The 14,037-nt window shown below is 34.8% G+C and overlaps 1 protein-coding gene across 1 annotated transcript in view; it reads left to right on the top strand.

Moving 5' to 3' along the window:
* Window positions 1-13,910, top strand: part of LOC145287958 (fas apoptotic inhibitory molecule 1-like) — a 169,837-nt gene extending 155,927 nt beyond the window's left edge. Inside the window, exons 3-4 of the mRNA XM_080135908.1 lie at window positions 8,075-8,124; window positions 12,794-13,910. Coding sequence (XP_079992034.1) covers window positions 8,075-8,124; window positions 12,794-12,934 — 191 coding nt within the window. The 3' untranslated portion in view covers window positions 12,935-13,910. The remainder of the gene's footprint in view (window positions 1-8,074; window positions 8,125-12,793) is intronic.
* Window positions 13,911-14,037: the final 127 nt, after the last annotated feature.

The following is a 14,037-nucleotide window of genomic DNA, read 5'->3' as shown; positions in this document are numbered from 1 at the left end:
TCACAATATCATCACACTTGTCCCAAGGATTTTTTGTTTTGTAAGGTGGTCGTCCTTGGAAATGAAAGTCAAAACGAAATCTTTAGAATAACGTATACATGCATTCGCAACAAAAACAAAAAAAGGAAACATGCAACAACTTGTGTCCATAAAAATCGAACTTCTTAATAACCGATTCGATTTCCAATCGGTGCATCTGATATTCATGACTTGACTTGTTTTATCATTATTGACTTTTAGGAGGTTGTGAAATCGAACAATGTTTGGTTCTCTCATTGCATTGTTCAGGAAAATAGGCTTAATAAACAAATCTTTTAAGATAAACATAAGCATGTATTATATTGAGTAAACAATGGCTATCAACAGATTTGGTTTATTAACGCATTAATCCTCTACTCTAATAAAGACCAAAAGGTATTTCTGTATATGTGTGTGCGTGTGTGTAAATATATGCATAGGCATGTATATATATTTGTATATATGTATGTTTATATATATATATATATATATATATATATATATATATATATATATATATATATAAATGTTGATCAATTTTTCACTTTTCTCAGAATATTAAAAAATGGAACTTACCGAAAGTTGCGTTTAAACTTATTAAGTACTCATGCAAAAAATTAGATCAAATGCTTGAGCAATTTTTTGCGCGTTCTGTATCAAAGTCGTAGACAAAAATATACTGAAAATTCTTCGTTTTTGCAAGGTTTGTCTTGAATATTCGTGTGAATACCCAAAATATCAGTATTTCAAATCAGGAGATGTCTTTTTATTCTATAAAAATAATATTAATATAACAAATCATAAATAATCATCAAATTGAAAATCTGCTCCCCCCCCTCTTTTCATTTTTTTTACTTTGAGGGTCACCACTTATCAAGGCTTTGTGGCAACTCTAAGATAAGGGTTAACTATTAAGTAGAAGTTTTGCATTCTGTTAAGACAAGAAAGAGTATTCTTTGGAGCTCGAATCCAGATATGGCAGCAGTACTCTCTCTCTTAGAACATATTTGAGGATGGCGGCGGGAGTGAGATACTTCCTTGAATAGTTAGGGATCTGATGTAGGTATTTCATTCAGATCCAGGGTAAAAGTGAGTCCCAGAAGTCTGTCAAAACAGGGTACTTCATCAAGGCAAGAGATGTTTATCTCAATTGGGGTAAACTGGGGATATAAGCGTTAGTGGTTAACAGATAGCAGTTTGGTTTTGGATGTATTAAAGCTGACCAGCAATTCCTTACCCCATTGCAGCACAAGGTCAGAGGAGAGAGAATAAGAAAACTTCAGATCTTTTTCGGCTTTTGTAGTGTTGCCATAGATGGTAATATTGTCTGCAGAGATGTCGACAAATGATTGGAGACTATGGTTTTTGAGGTCCTTGATAAAGATAAGGAAGAGTTGGGCACAATATAGATCTGAGGCATGTCAGCATTAATATTGTATCCTACGTATTTCTGTACATTAACGACCACTTTAATAGACCCATCAGAGTGAAAGGATTTCATGCTTGAGAGGACATTTCCAGCTATTCCATAGCTAGAAATTTTATGAAGTAAACCTCTGTGTCAGACCCCATCAAATGCCTTAGAAATACTAAGAGCTACCGCTCTAAAAATGAACCCTTCGTCAATAAATTCACTGATTCTGTGTGATATCACAATTAGCACATCAGCTGTTGATCTCAGAGTGGACACCATATTGCATGCCACTGAAAAGATTATTTTTGTTGAGATGATTGAAAAGTTCTCCATTTATCATAGAGTTTCATTAGCAAACTGTATTTTCATGTTATGAATTAAGCAGTAATATTTCAATATCTTAAAATTGATTTTATCTGTTATAAGTAAAAATATAACAAACAAACAAATAAGGAAAAGAGAAACATTATTTTGATAGAGCTTAATATATAGAGTAAAATTGCTCCATATAATAGCCCTTAGACAAAAATGACGGTCCCAATTTCTGACTCCAAACTTTGGCTGTGATGTGTCGATGTCCTGATTCAAAACCATATACAACTTGTGATGCTTCCGTTGTTAACTTGACTGCCGTTCCACCCCTGAGAATGTGATGGCAAATCTGGCAAGTCAAGCTTCTTTCCATTAAATAATGATTCTCGAAGTTCAGAATCAAAAAAATCTTTCGTCATTGGTGGTTTAAAAATACCACACAATGTCAAATCTATTAATTGTGTCTAATGAGTCGCATCAAAATTAATATTTGGTATTCTTTTTAATCGTTTCTTGGTTAACTCCCCGCTCCTGAAAGGATATAAAAAATAATTGAATATTAAAAAATTCAATGTGTACTGCTTTAACAATTATGGTCAAATTAGATAAAATCTTAAAAATGTTTATATAAATTAGAATAAATAATTGAGTCATTGATATATGAATAAACGTTTACTTACCTAATGGCCAAAATTCTTTTTAAAGCTTCTTCTCTTACTTCAACTTCCTCAGATTTGACCATTGAATATAGAATGTTTTCAGGCAGTAAACAAAATGCATTACCTTATATGTTTTTTTAATGCGATCTGCTGTTGTCATGAGGCTGCTCCTTTATCTTCTGGGTCATATTAAAATATGCAATTGCTGATTGTAGAAGTTGTTATTTTTTTTTAATTTCACACCAACAAATGTCATATACATTTACAATAAAAAATTTTAACCTCTGGAGTTTTGTTGTGAACTTTTGTAGGTATGCACCACGAGGCAATAAACACATGAGCCTGATGGCTAAAGTTAGCCATCTTGCCTGATTTAGAGGACCAATTTTCCACGAAGCATATCTAGAGTCAACCTTACCTCTAGAAATAATTACTGTGTATTCATACAGTAATCTTTGGTCACAACTGAGATCATTTATTTCATCAATTTTCAAAATTGAATCCAGAGGACTGCTAATAGTGGAAAATAATATTTGGGATAAATCATAACAATCATTTGAGCATAATTTCCCCAGGGCCCGCTGAATGTTGTAGGGCCTTTTGTGCAACCATCCATGTTTTTAAAAAGAGCCCTGAAAAGTAGTTCGTTATAGTGCAAAGAGCAACCAATTATATGAAGATTTAAAAAAAAAATTTCTCTAAAATTGCCACCATTCCACCTTCATAACTTGTGTTGGCATCACTGTTGTCAACAAGGATGGCCTTGATTGTGTTTTAACATCCATCACATGCTTTGCATGAACAACATCTGTTGCACCATTGTTAGGAATAACTCTGTGTATCACATATTTACTTTCATATGGTGTCTCTATTTTAAAAGTTAAATGGTGTCCTGGTCCCTTAGTTTTTTTTCATAGTTTTCTGTCCATTTTCCTCCACAATTTCTCTATAAAACAATGTATCCTTATCCACTCTCTCATCAGTATCCTGATGATGTCCCCTAAAATATGGACGAAACGTTGATTAGCATTTATTAATTTTAGGTTTTCCTTCTCATTCACATAACATCAACCATCGTTTGTATTTTATTTTTCTCACACTCACACACACACACACACGTACATATATACATGTATATATATATATATATATATATATATATATATATATATATATATATATATATATATATACACGCATATATATATGTATATATATATATGTGTGTGTATATGTATATATATATATTTGTGTGTGTGAGTATGTGTGTATATATATGCATATATATGAGTTTGTATATATATGTGTACATATGCGTGTTTGTTTTGTTTGGGTCATATATATATATATATATATATATATATATATATATATATATATATATTGCCAGTTACATATATATATATACTAGAAGAATTTCATTTCAAATGATAGAGGTAATGGACTACAGGTCCAGTAGTCATGAAACCATCTTCCCTGGCATTACCTCATTCGTGGCGGATAATTAATATCTGTTTTGTTGTCATGAAATCATCATTTGACTTCAACATATTGGGTGACGGGTTTGGTGTGATAACGTACGTCAGCAAACTTAACGCTTACGTTATGTATTTAAGCCAAAATATTATTGCTGTTGCTAACAATAGTAGTAATAATAATCATAATAATAATAATGATAATGATAATGGTAATAATAGTTTTAGTATTGATAATACAGTACTTGTGATGATGATGATAGTATTAGTATTGATAATACAGTACTTGTGATGATGATGATGATGATGATGATGATGATGATGATGATGATGATGACCAAAAATATAGAATGAAACGGTTATTTCCTGTTCAGAAGGCGTTCAAAAGAAATGATTCTGCGTTGCATGCGTAGACAGAAATGGACAAACTGAGCGAATCCGGTTGTCAGTCGATCAGCAGTCGACATCAGTGACACTCAAACAACTACGGATCAATTCTGATTGACCGCGACAGAAGCTTTTGTGCAATGACGCAACCCAGCGTTTTTTTTTATTTTTATTTTATTTCTTTTTTTTTAAAGTGTGAACGTCTTTAGTTTCTAAACCTACGATTGGCTGTAACAAAAGTTATGTATAAAAATTCTTATTCAATTTAGTATTTTACTAAAACATTGCCTCGATAAAGGAAATAAAAGGAAAGCTTTTTAGATGATACATGAAGGGTAACTACGGATTAAACCACTAGTGTCCCACTCATAGACAGGGTTGAAAAAGAATTTCAAATATAATGCACTGAATACGGCAGGCTAGGGGCTGTCAGTAACCTTAGATATATTTAAGGCTTTTGACAGGGTATGGCACGATGATGGTTTTTTTTTTCATGAAAATCAGATTTTATGGTATTACTGGATAAATACTTAACATAATTAAATCCTTCTTAAATAAGAGACAAATCCAGGTTGTCCTCGATGGTCGTATGTCCAGACAATATGATATAAATGCGGGTGTAACTCAGAGGTCGATCCTTGGACATTTATTATTCCTGATATTCATAAATGACCTCCCTGATGAAATAGTCTATGAGATGACAACACGAACTCTATAACAGGCAGAAGGGGCAAACAAATAAACACATATCCAAAGCAATGGTGGAAACCCTAGAGGAAGGTCTCCAGTCCGTAGTTGAATAGAGTCAAAAATGGATAGTAACGTTCAATGCTGCCAAAACTAAGCTTTAATAATTACAAGAAACTTTTTCAACCACCAATAGCTATGACTAAAGCTACATTACCTAAAAGTACTTCGTTCGAACTCCTTGGTTTAACGTTCGCAGTAAACATGAGTTGGAACAGATACACCGAGAGCATTGCCAAGGCTGTTGTGAAGAAGGTGGGTACTCTCTACCGTGCTAGAAAGTTACTTACGCCTGAAAGTATCCTGTACCTCTACAAGGCCATTATTCACCCATGTATGGAGTATATTTGGGCTGGTACATCTGCTATTAGTCTTTCACTCCTGGACAGGGTCGTCAACCTGATAGGTCCTGAACTGTCATCTAAGCTTCAACCTCTGCCCCATCGACGAAATGTTGCATCCCTCTGCCTGTTTTACAAGTATTCTAATGGAGAATGCTCCGCCGAACTACAAGTCCTGTACCCCCTCGACGTAAATACCCACTACAAACCAACAAGCAGCAAAATCCCACCCCTACACAGTAAAGATCCATAGATGTACGAAAGCCTTCTACTTGAATAGATTCTTCCCCAAAACTGTTAGACTTTAGAATTCCCTTCTGGGTTCTTGTTTCGCCAACTATACTCACATGAAGAAGTTCAAGTGTAATGTGAACAGACATCTTGCTGCTCAACTCCCTACATAGTATCCCTTCAACTAATGTCCTTGATGGTAGCCCCCTACATCAAAGTGGCACTGGTTCTTGTTTGGGGTGAAAATGTAATAAAAAATAGTTCCCGCACTACCAGCCAAGCTCTATCCTCTGTCCCATCGCCGCACTGTTGCATTTTTGTGACTGTTTTGCAAGTACAATGGCATGTGTTCTGATGAAAACATAGCACGTGTCTCTTTCGATGTATATAAACCCGATCACATTGAATCATGAAAACTGAAACGGTATAATTGTAAGTTAACACTCCTATGGTTCTGCCTTCCGCTACTTTTTTTTTTTCATATATGTTACCATAAACTGGCGCCACACCAAATCAGTGAGGGTCAAGAACGATGGAAAGTCTGAGGAGAGAAAGCACTAGCGAGATCTTCGCTGAATGAGTGCAAAGAGAACTCGGACCTTAGGGAGGCTTATTTGCCAAACAAATTCTAGTGAAGCTCAATGGTCGCTGCCAACGAGAAATCAACGGTAATTTGCTGCTGCAATAACACAAATTCGTCTGCAAATGTTATCGAAAAAGGATGTAGTGTAGTGGAAATATGGGGAGACTTGTTGCCACTTAGATTCCAGATAAGTTGTTCTCAAAGAGAAATCTTTGATAATGACCTGTGTGACTACTCCTAGTGAGTAAATATAACAATAATAATAAGGGTGATGCCAAATCGTCGAGAAGGGTCAAGCAGGAAGAAAAGACCGAGGAGAGAGCGCTGACCAGACCTCCGTTGGACAAGGGCGAAGAGAACTGGGACCTTGGGGACGCTTATTGCCACTAAAATTCCAGTGGAGACCAATGGCTGCTGCCAGCGAGAAATCAACGGTAAGCAGCTGTTGCGATAACGCAAATTTATTTGCAAATGTTATCGAAAGAGGTGGAGAGTATTGGAAATCTGGGAGGCTTATCACATGGACTCCAGAGAAACACCATATCGGTTGTTGTCAGTCAGCAATCTCTGATGATGACATGCGGGAGGACTCCTAGTGACTACTACTACTACTACTACTACTACTACTACTACTACTACTACTACTACTACTACTACTAAACTCCTGTTTAGAGAGAGATACTTACTTTTACATTATTTTCATATTCTTTTCGAACGAATCACAATTTATCAAGGGTAAAAGCCACTTGAGGATAAGAATTAATCAGGGGGATAGTTTAATAATGAAGAATAGTATGAGAGGATTGAAACTGCTGAATGTAATAGACAAAATCTGATTGCATACGAGGAGGGGTTTTTACTTGTATTTTATGACATTTGATTTGAAGAGGGTAACATTGTAGTCTGCATAGAAACAGCCATTGTAATGTGTTATACAGTTGAGAAGTTCTTTGAGAAAAAAACTCTATTCTTAGAAATTCCGCCTGTTGCTACGAACATGAAAGAAGAAAGGAATGTTTTTTTACTCTTGTTTTTTTTTTACTATTGTTTTCTGTAATGTTTAGATATGTTACTATTTGCGAGATGATAATTACGTCGCTACTGTTTATTTTACTTGAAATTTAATGTTTTTTTTTCGTTATTAGCATATATGAAATGTGCTTCTGAAAACAAAAAAACAAAAAAAAAAGCAGATAAAAATTGCTCGACAATACCCTTATATAGTTGAAAGCTTGCGCATTCATATCTTTAAGGTAAATAAAGAATTTGGTGGTACTCATTCAGATTGGCACTTATGGCACATTTAAAATTAAAGAAAATACAGAAATATCTGTATGATGTACGTAACAATCACAGGACAAAGATGTAATATTCCAAAAGTCACGTAATTTGATCAAGTAGTTTATTTTTATTCAAGAAAATCAAACTTGACTCTGTGTCTGCGAGGTTAAAAAAAAATGGCTACAACGAATCGGCGGACAAGGGGAGACAACCCTAATATACGTGGAAACTATTAAAACAATCACTAATTATCTCCACTTATCATGTTCTCTAATAAAACATGGCCTCGTCTGTCAAGTATCCGTATAAAATGGCAAATTTTTTATTCATAAATTTTTTAAAAAAAGAAACACAAAAAAAAAAAACACTGGATCAATTTTTGTGATTTTTGTAATATAATATATTCATTCCATTACAAGTAGATACAATATAAAAGTTTTTCTTCATTTTTTTTTGTTTATCCTTATAAGTGCCAATCTGAATGAATACTGAATTTGTTTTGAAGGAAAAACAGAAAATAATATCGTTTTAGGTTTTCCTGAATTTCTAATAACATCTCAAATTTCAAACGATATTCTAATATTAATTTATTAATAATTTTTATTTTATTTCTTTTTATTTTTCAGATCTTGGAACTTTAACAGTAAACTGCAACGGACGGGAACTCGATACTATTGTAAGTTTCCATTCACGGGGTAATCCACACACACACACACACACACACACACACACACACACACACACACACACACACACACACGCACACACACATACGAGAGTAGGTTGATTATGTGACAACGCCTGATGGTTGGTTTTTGATTGAGCTAGACAGTCGCAAAATATTTCTAACTTCTACCATAAATTGTAAAAAAAAAATAATCAAATTTTTTCCATTTCTTAGACATTATTACGTTATAACTTAAAATGACAATTGAGCTCATTTACAATCCATAAAAATGAAGTCAATATGGGTAAATAATTATATTATCGAAATGTTTGCGCGAATTCATAAAAAAAGATAAAACACAACTATCAGGAAATAAGATAAAGTTATTAATTCCAGTCGTAAACACACGCAATTAAGTTTCTAAACGAGGAATCTTTGAGGTCTAGGGGCCGTAACTCAGTATGACTAAATTATTGGCGCCGTATAAAAGCGATCTAGAAAAAAAAGGAAAAAGCGACGTTGAGCTCAGCCAGTATTAAACAGATAACCATTTAGGACCATATTAGGCGTTGTATATTATTTCTTTTGGCTCGAATTTCCATTTGGCTGGGGACCATATGTGAATTTGATATTCCCTTAAAACTTCCCCTTCCATGCGAATAATACAGCAGGCATTACCGGAATTATTATTATTATTATTGTTATTATTATTATTGTTGTTGTTTTTGTTATTATTATTATTATTGTTGTTGTTGTTATTATTATTGTTGATGTTGTTATTATTATTGTTGATGTTGTTATTGTTGTTGTTGTTGTTAACAACAACAACAACAATAATAATAATAATAATAATAATAATAATAATAATAATAATAATAATAATAATAATTGGACCAAAAGGAATACAAGAACAGACACGACCAAGTGGGAAGGGTAGTACACTGGGAATTATGCAAACAACTGCCTCTCGAACGCACAGACAAGTTGTACAAACATAAGCCGGCAACAGTACTTGAAAACGAGAATCACAAAGTCCTATGGGACATGGACAAACAAACTGATGTACTCATCCAAGCAAGAAGACCGGATGTCGTAATAATTAACAAGAAAGAAAAATCCTGTCAAATCGTAGACTTTACTGTTCCAGCTGACCACAGGATAAATATCAAAGAAAAAGAGAAACGCAGCAAATACACAGAGCTAGCCAGAGAGCTGAAAGGGATATGGAAGATGAAGAAAATCAAGATAATATCCATAATAGTAGGAACACTAAAAACAATCCCGAAAAACTTCGAAAAAAGAATGGGAGAAATTGGAATCAAAGGAATGACTGGAAAAATACAGCAAGCAACAATAATGAAAACAGCTGAAATATTAAGGAAAACCCTTGAATGTTGTAACTAACGTACAGGAGCAACAAGTGCGTGCCAGACAAACTGCTGCAAAGGCAAAACATGAAACACTACATGGAACCAAGAACACTGAAACCGAATATCCATAAGTTCTCTAACCCAACACTACCCCATTGCCACATCACTGCCCCCCCCAAAAAAAAAAGAGCGAGACCAAATAACCAAGTAGAGCCCAGGAGGAACTGACCAGACCTCAGCCGAATAAGTGTGAAGAGAACTGGGACCTTGGAGAGGCTTATTGCCACTCAAATCCCAGCAAAGACCAATAGCTGCTGTCAACGAGAAATCAATGGCAAGCAGCTGTTGCGATAATGCAAATTTATTTGCAAATGTTATCGAAAGAGGGGGAGAGTATTGGAAACCTGGGGAGACTTGTCACTCAGCTTCCAGGGAACACCACAGGCTGTTTTCAGGGAAAGATATCTGAAGACCTGTGTGAAAGCTCCTTGTGAGCCAATAATAATAAAACATTTATCCAAAAGATTTCCCATAGAATATTGAAATTATCATTATGTTTACTACATTTTAGATATTGATTTTTGAGAAAAAAAGAAAAGTCGCAACAAAAACTAATAAGTTCAGATTTAGTGTGAGTTTTGATCGCATTAAGCTTCACATATCTTGATAGGTTGAATTAGAAAGAAATGTGCAAAATTAACTTATGCACATACACTCACACACATGGAGTAGGGGAGAACTTGAATGCCTACAGGGGAGAACTTGAATGCCTACTAGACACTATCCTCGAGTGTCTAAGGTCTCTCTGTACAGGGGTTTGTCAGAACAATCTGGCATGAGGATACTTTTTCCATAAATGTAAACCCTGACCAAATATTCAAAATCACATAGTATTCGCAGCCCAAATAAGATCTCCTCACTACGGCTACCCCACAGCTTTTCCGAGGAATGGTGCACCTTCTCCAAGTGATATTACCCCAAGTAATAGCACGAAGCTGGATACTCCACCAGACTAGATAAATTCTTGTCCTGGAATCCAGTAAGACCATGAGACCAACATGAAATATATACTACAACGTATAAAAATGGTTAATTGGGGAGAGGAAAATTATGTTCTCAATTTCTTTACTAATTCAGTTCTTGAGAGATAAAGAACTTTAATGGAACATTCGAATATCTATGTATCTCATACAGACTTCAAGTGTTAGCCCCAGGTCGTGGGCCCCTTGACTTCTGAGAACTTCGACTGAAGTAAAATAAAACAAAAAAGGAGACGTACTTACATACATATTCATATAACGATACACACATGGGTGTATATGTAGCAGTTATTAATAATGAGAGGTGTTCTTTCTCGTAGAAATGTCCCTGTTAGGCGATTGGGTTAGACATTGACTAATCAGTTTGCAGAACACATTTATTTCATCAGTCAGAAGAAGGCCGACTTCCGCCTCTTTGAGAATCACGGTCGATTCAAAGAGATTCCAAGATGAATGGAAATTGTTAATATCTGACGCCCCCCCCCTTTTCAGTTTTTACTGAGATGTAGGGGAGAGCACCTTTCCTTTCTCTGGATTATTCTAGTTACTTTTAAGCCTCATGTAATTTAGTAAGGGTTATTAAGTATGATTTTTAGGTATTTGGTATGACTCCACCGAGATTTGAACCTCGGTCTTTCAGCCCACTAGCGCACACTGTAACCTTTATGCCAAATGGCTCGGTTAATAATAGTTTACTTGACTCAAAATGGTGGAAAGTGTGTCGTTCACGTCCGCTGATATCTTTTTTTTCTGCATGTAAGTATTTCTCTCATATCAATAAATTTGATTCAGGGAATCTTACGTAGGACGACCCCCGGTGTGTTTGCGGTATTGTGGTGAATGATAACTCTAGCTACGACTGGCATAGATCAACAAAAAATACAGTAAAGAGGACAACTATAGACCACCTCCTCAATTTTCGAGTGGCCTGGTGTCCAATTTTTGGTCTTTCAGTTTTATTTTTTTTTATAACATTTCATGAAAATAAAAAAATACAGTGTGTCCAAAATGGCACTGAAGGGGGTTGAACTTAAATAGATTATTTATTTTTGATTATATCTTTCTGTAATTTTAACACAATCTAACTAAAACATCGGGAAATGTTTTTTAATAAAATGCCAAATTTAAATAATCTTTACTTACGAAAAATAATGTCTTATAAATGTTGGCCGTTTTCAGCTTCGAATATTATCTCTCGCTATGGCAATGTCAAATGACCACCACGTTCCTCAGACTTGATTTTTTTTCTTGTGGGGATATCTTAAAGAAAGAGTCTATGTTAACAAACCCCAAACCCTGCAAGAATTGAAGGAAAACATCAAGACGAAATAAGGGAGTTAAATCGCAATCTAGAAATTCTGCAATCTGTCAGGAATAATGTTTTGGAAAGAGAACAAATATGCGAAGCTAAAAATGGGTAACATTTAAAAAACATTATTTTATAAATAACTAGCGGGTGTGCCCGGCGTTTCCCGTGTGTTTGGAGGTGTGTGTGTGTGTGTGTGTGTTGGGGTAGATCAAAACAAAAGGGAAACTAAAGAATAGGCGAAGTAATTGCTTTGTTTAAATATAAACAAAAACGATATTAAACTTCTTAAAAAATCGGAAAAAAACAGCGAACATGATGGAAAAGAAAAGTTTTCGGAGGGAGGTAGGCTCGAAACCGAAACCTTGAAGTTAATAGGCTGATGACATAGCATGACGCTACGAAGGTAGGGACGTGAGAACAGCTGAAAATAAACGTTTAAAAAAGCAGGTGGTTGAATGTCAATGTATGGTTTTCTAGGTCAAACATCACGCCATATCATTATTATTATTATTATTATTATTATTATTATTATTATTATTATTAGCAGCAGCAGCAGCAGTAGTAGTAGTAGTAGTAGTAGTAGTAGTAGAAAAAATGAATTCACAGCGCGAATTTTGTAACATAAAAGTCGCTAAAATAAAAGATATTTACGACGTCGTTTCGCAAATCGTAGATATTATAATCTAAGGAGTATATAAAAGTTCTAAGACATAGTAATCACCCCCCCCCCGGAGAACTCCCTCCCAAAAAGCCTTTGCCGGACATACACAAAAAAATGCACACACTAACACACATTTTGCCTTTTATATATATAAAAGATTGGGTGTAATTTTGTATTTTATTAGAAAAAAATTCCCAGTGTCTTACTAAAAAAAATCTATTTAAGTTTCAAACCCTTCAGCAACTTTTTGGACAGGCTAACTCAATAAATGTACCTATTTATTTTATTTATTTTACAGAACGATTTTGGGGATGATGGTGGACGCATCGACTTTTTGCTGGGTAGTCACAAAGCACGAATCCGAACAAGAAGCAGTGGTGTCCGGAAGGAGGGCATGTACCATATTTTAATTGTAAATGGAGAGATCGTGCCCGAGTGAAGCTCAGCCAGAAGTGGAAATCACCTTGAAAAAGAGTTAGCTTCACACCTTGTTTCCTGGATTGCCGTATGGAGATATTGGCATCTTATCAATAGACATAAACAGCTACAATGATAAACATACTCGAAGCATTACATTTTTTGAGGAGAGAAAAACAAAGTCTCGCTATGTTTATAACTAACAACTATTTATACTGATTTATATTTTTTACGTCGTTTTAGCCATTTCTTTGTGTTGTATTGTCCTTAGTGTAATGTCTGTTTGACTACATGTTCAGATAAAACTATAAATAACCTCTCCTTGCATTTTCTACGGGCCAACACGCATGCGCACTCGCTGATGGGCAACGTGGCATGAAAAAAAAATCAATTGCAGTCGAAACTTTTCACACTTACCTCTGTTCGGTTTAAAGGAGATCCTCCTCCCAGGTGTTACCTTCTCCGAAAAGAGTAGGGAATGCTTTCATTGTCTATCATCTGAAGCTCGTGATAGGATACTAAGAGAAGTTACAGGCTATTTTCATAACTGGGTGGTACTTTAGAAAATGAATCTCTCCCCATATTAAACTGATCTTGTGTCAGACATTGTCTTCACGCAGGGACAGTTAAATGAAACCTTTTAACACTTATCTCGGTGTTGATGAGATGGGGAAGAGGGAATGCGAGAATTTATCTCTCATGCGTATGATCAAAGAGAATTTGATTTAGCTGAGCTAACGTTATTCATTCTTATAAGAATCACCCCAGACAAGGCTTAGAGCCACTTGATGTAAGGGGATAATTTTTTTTTAAAAATCAACATAACTTCAAGGTCCAAACTAACCGATTATAAGTGTAAGATGAATTGATTTCGACCCAGAAAACAGCAATTCCTTCCCTTTTGTCAGAAACATCGCTGATGGGATGTGAGGACTACATAATAATATAATATATTTACTTTTAGAAGTCGGTTCCTATTGAATCAGATAAGAAACAAATGTAAATATAATTATCGAAAAGGTACAAAAGGATTTTTTTCTATTATACTTCTATATTAAATTATACATACATACATTCATACATACATATATATATATATATATATATATATATATATATATATAT

The sequence above is a fragment of the Euprymna scolopes genome, chromosome 11 (assembly GCF_053919585.1).
Source record: "Euprymna scolopes isolate OS-2025 chromosome 11, ASM5391958v1, whole genome shotgun sequence".
Classification (NCBI taxonomy): domain Eukaryota; kingdom Metazoa; phylum Mollusca; class Cephalopoda; order Sepiida; family Sepiolidae; genus Euprymna; species Euprymna scolopes.
Note: the sequence above shows the minus strand (reverse complement) of the source record. Positions and strands in the feature narration are given on the sequence as shown.